The sequence below is a fragment of the Symphodus melops genome, assembly GCF_947650265.1.
Source record: "Symphodus melops genome assembly, chromosome: 7".
Taxonomy (NCBI): domain Eukaryota; kingdom Metazoa; phylum Chordata; class Actinopteri; order Labriformes; family Labridae; genus Symphodus; species Symphodus melops.
Genome location: NC_136697.1, coordinates 26,991,733 through 26,996,352, shown reverse-complemented (window position 1 = coordinate 26,996,352; position 4,620 = coordinate 26,991,733). Strand labels below are relative to the sequence as shown.

The following is a 4,620-nucleotide window of genomic DNA, read 5'->3' as shown; positions in this document are numbered from 1 at the left end:
GTTGGATTTAATTGGGGGAGGAGTCTAGTTGGATTTAATTGGGGGAGGAGTCTAGTTGGAGGTCATTGGGGGAGGAGTCTAGTTGGAGGTAATTGGGGGAGGAGTCTAGTTGGATTTAATTGGGGGAGGAGTCTAGTTGGAGGTCATTGGGGAAGGAGTCTAGTTGGATTTAATTGGGGAGGAGTCTAGTTGGAGGTCATTGGGGGAGGAGTCTAGTTGGAGGTCATTGGGGGAGGAGTTTAGAGCAGTCACTCCTTCATCAGCAGCTGATGTCTTCGATGTGTTTTTAGATCTGGGTGCACAGCGGCCACAACGCCAGCGGCTACTTCACCGTCTACGGGGACGAGCCGCTGCAGTCGGACCACTTCAACTCCAGACTGAGCTTCGGGGACACGCAGACCATCTGGGCCCGGACCGGGTACCTGGGCTTCCTCCGCAGGACCGAACTGACGGACGCCAGCGGAGGTGAGGACGCGCTCGTGGATATTTTTTTGGGGGTGTAATAAATCAGAGTGATTGATTCGGGGGGGGGGGGGGGGGGCGACACCGACCTTTACTGCTGTCATATAACTCAGCGGAGGGACAGATTAAAACGCTTCAGGGCGGATTTGAGGACGACCTCGAGGGGAATCCATCAGTCTGGTAAAGGTCTAAACGCTTTTTCAGAAACTTTTCCTGTTTGACGAGTGAAAGTTTGAGGCAGAATCCACCTGTAAAATAGTGTGTGTGTGTGTGTGTGTGTGTGTGTGTGTGTGTGTGTGTGTGTGTGTGTGTGTGTGTGTGTGTGTGTGTGTGTGTGTGTGTGTAGAGCGTCATGACGCCCTGTATGTGGTCGGCGCTCTGGAGGAAGCCATGGAGCTGAGAGGGATGCGTTACCACCCCATCGACATCGAGACGTCCGTCATCCGGACGCACAAGAGCATCACAGAGTGGTGAGTGACAAACACAAGTCCCGCCTCTGACGGGTCAGACAGCCAATCACAGTGTAGGACTCTTAGGGGGAGGCACCTGTGAGGGTGGATCAGCTCTAGACACGCCCCCTCTGGACACGCCCCTAAGTGCGACGTGTCCAGGGGAAAAAAAAAAAAAAGTTTAAAAATAATCTGGGCGTAAACCAACGAACAAACGGCGAGTGTCTCTGTTTCTTCTTCTGTGGTGCAGCGCCGTGTTCACGTGGACCAACCTGCTGGTGGTGGTGGTGGAGCTGGACGGTTCGGAGCAGGAGGCGCTGGATCTGGTCCCCCTGGTGACCAACGTGGTGCTGGAGGAGCACTACCTGATCGTGGGCGTGGTCGTGGTGGTCGACATCGGCGTCATCCCCATCAACTCCCGCGGCGAGAAGCAGCGCATGCACCTGCGCGACGGCTTCCTGGCCGACCAGTTGGACCCCATCTACGTGGCGTACAACATGTAGCACGCCACCCCGCGCCCCCCACCCCCCTCCCGGAGGACTATACGGAGGTGGTTTAGAGGAGGTTATTTGGAGAAGGATGCAAAGACGAGTCTCCTGAGTCTGAGGCCGCCGTTTGTCGCCCTGAATTTTGTCTGGCAGGATTCTTCGCTGCCGCCATCTCACTCCTAAAACCAGGAGGTCAGATCAAGGACAACACGGTTCGGACTGTGGTCGGATTTCAAGGACATAAGAGGAAGAAAGTTCAACAGGAAGTAGCATTGGTGCAGCCCGGGAGGTCGTAGAGGACAATCGTTCACGTAGCAAAGAAGATCGGGGGCTTGAAATGAGCCGCGGATCGCTTTACGTTTTCCCGTCACGTGGTTGCAGAAGATTCTGTGTCTTTGTTTCGTCTTGAAGAAAAGGTTAGGCTATTTTTACCAAAACAAAGTGTAGCAAAAAAAAAAAAAAAAAATTACGTTTTTACGAAAAACCATTTCAAAGAGCGCGATATGTTTTGATACGAGGGGCGGGGTCAGGAGGGGGCGGGGTCAGGAGGGGGGGGGGGTGAGTCGCAGCTGTCCTTTGATTTCACAATAAGGTACTCCACGTTCTGTTTCATGTTTTTCTTCTGAAGCCTCAGTGTGACTTTTTTTTTTTGTACTCTCTGATCCGTCCGTCCCCTCTGAGCGGGGGAATCTGTGTTTCTTATTTTTCAAACAGCAACAGCTGCAGCAGCGAATCAAAACACGACATTTCATATCATGTAAGTATGTACAAAAAGAAACTGACTTAATTTATTTTGTTTCTCTTTTTAAGAAAAGTTTATGACGAGACGCTCAAGAATGTTTGTTGCTCTTGAATATTTGCTAATATAAAAAACCAACAGAGCATCGTATTATGTGGAGTCTCACGGAGAGAGACGTGCAGATATATGACCATAGATTTTATGTAAAGACGAAGGCGAAGGATTCACATCGGACCGGGTGGTGGGGGGGGGGAGCAGTTCGACCACGCGGCGTCCGCCTCGTGTTTGGCGGTCACATTTTGAGGAGTTTTATTCCAGAACATTTTTTACACCAAAACGTAGAATTTAGGGAACAAATCCACCTCGTGTTCACCTGGAGCAGAAACGTGTTTGCATGAAGCTTTCGAAACAACGGAAAAAAAACGCGATGTGGACACGGCGCCTTAATGACTTTTATAAGAAACGAAACATGTTTTTTTTTTTTTTTTTAAATGAGGTGCTCAGTTTGTTTTTTCTTTTTTAAATAAAGTAACTTATTTAAAAGAGCAACTTATGTCGTAACATCTTTTACTATTAAACCTAAAACGGTCAAATCCTCCATTCTTAACGGTGTAAAATCTGTTATATTAAAAAAGTTTTATCGGGAAATTATTTTTGATTTTTAAGGATTTTTGATCATGCAAATCGCAAAAACTCTTTTTTATAAAGTTTCGCTTCACGAACTCGTCAAACTTGACAAACTGGTTTCTGTTTTTTAAAAAGGAAGAATGAGCGACTTTGATTTCGCCCCGAGAGCACCAGCATGAAAACCAAAACAAAGACCTGAGAGGCGGAGCTTAAGAACAAAGTCACCAACAGGAAGTGGTTTCAGTTGTAAATAAAAACTTCTTTCCGTAAACGTTTCCAGATCAAACGCTTGTGCACGCTGCCCGCCTGATGACGGACGGGAACGCCACTTCATGTATGTTTGTCGGTGAGAAGGCGTGAAAGAGTTTGCATGAAGTATTTAAAGGTGACTTTGCACTTACATCCCTTTTCAATATGTTTCTAAATCTTATGACTTATCATGAGCAAGGGTGAAAAAAGTAAATTAGTAACTGGAGGCCCCGCCCCCTTTGTAGGTCAGTGGCCCCCCAGTCTACAAAGTCTGGACACGCCCCTGTAACTGGAGGGAGTCATGTTTGCTGAAACTGAACCTAACACTACTGTGATCCTCTGCTGCCCTCTTGTGGTGACCAGGAGGAACAACAACTCCTCGTCTTGTCGAGTTTTAAGTGTAACGATCTGGGATAAAACTCCTCAAATCAAACCATCAGCAGTCCTGGATTCTTTTTTTTTTTTTTTGTTGTCTTCGCTCAAATCGGCTGGGAAAACGTGAACCCTCGTCTTCACCTTCCCGTTTGTAAATAACCAGAGTGAGAAGTCGTTCATATTTTTTCACATGAATCAAATCAGGGCTCACACACACACAGCACGCCGTCACGACAGGGAGGGAAGACTGACGCAGGGAGGAGAAGGCGTTTTTTTTTGTTTTGTTTTTTAAAACCAGAGACCCTTTAAAACATCCCGGACTGGTAGAGGACGATCAGTCTGTGGATTATGAGGTCGGGGAATGTTCAACACACACACACACACACTCACACACACACTCACACACACACACACACGGATGTTTTTTGAAAAGACAAAAAAAGCACTTTCTTCACCGTTTGTTTCTCTTCTTTTATCAGCGAAACGTTTGTCCTCAGTATGTTTTTTTTTTTTTTTTTTTTAATGTTTTAAAAATGTCTGACATTAAAGTCTTTCAAGTCAATAAATATTTCAACAATTTTGACAATAAAAAAAAATGGAAGATGTTGGCGTGTTTTCTTATTACTGTGTGCAGCACAAATTAAAAAACGGTGAACCTCTTAAATTCAAGATTTCCGACTAAATGAAAAGCAAAAGTCTGACATCACCGTTTTGGACGCCCCTGGGTTTGTCAGATATGAGAGCAGTTATCAGGTCGAACCAACGAAGCGATTAGAGTTTAGACTGCAGTACCCATTTTAAACACTAGGGGGGGGGGGCGAGTTACATGCTGCTCCTTTAACTCTTGAGTGTATGATGCTACTTTGATTGTTGCGCGACAAAAAAAAAAAGGAAACCCAGGAACTTGTTGATACATTTATTTCCTCCATGTTAGCACATAGAATATATTTATGTACATATTGCTAGCTAAAGCGTCAAAAAAAAAAAGAGAAAAAAAAAAAAGAACGAAAGAAGAAGTCGGGAGCATAGAAAATGTTAAGCCACGATGGATAGTTTACAGATGCACAGGAGAGGAGACGACACCAAGTTCACAACAAGCTGGGAGTACTCGGTGTTCATCCCGCTCGTACTCAGAGAGCTCGGGTAGAAGGCGACAGTCTGACCGATGATATACTGCAAACAGCTTCAACTCAAAGTCCAGAAAATTAAAAAAAAAAAAAAAGCGTCATTG

At 45.9% G+C, this 4,620-nt stretch overlaps 1 protein-coding gene across 1 annotated transcript in view; it reads left to right on the top strand.

The window, feature by feature from the left end:
* LOC306826280 (disco-interacting protein 2 homolog C-like) overlaps positions 1-3,675 on the top strand; it is a 53,684-nt gene extending 50,009 nt beyond the window's left edge. Inside the window, exons 35-37 of the mRNA XM_079347481.1 lie at positions 291-465; positions 809-932; positions 1,162-3,675. Coding sequence (XP_079203607.1) covers positions 291-465; positions 809-932; positions 1,162-1,414 — 552 coding nt within the window. The 3' untranslated portion in view covers positions 1,415-3,675. The remainder of the gene's footprint in view (positions 1-290; positions 466-808; positions 933-1,161) is intronic.
* Positions 3,676-4,620: the final 945 nt, after the last annotated feature.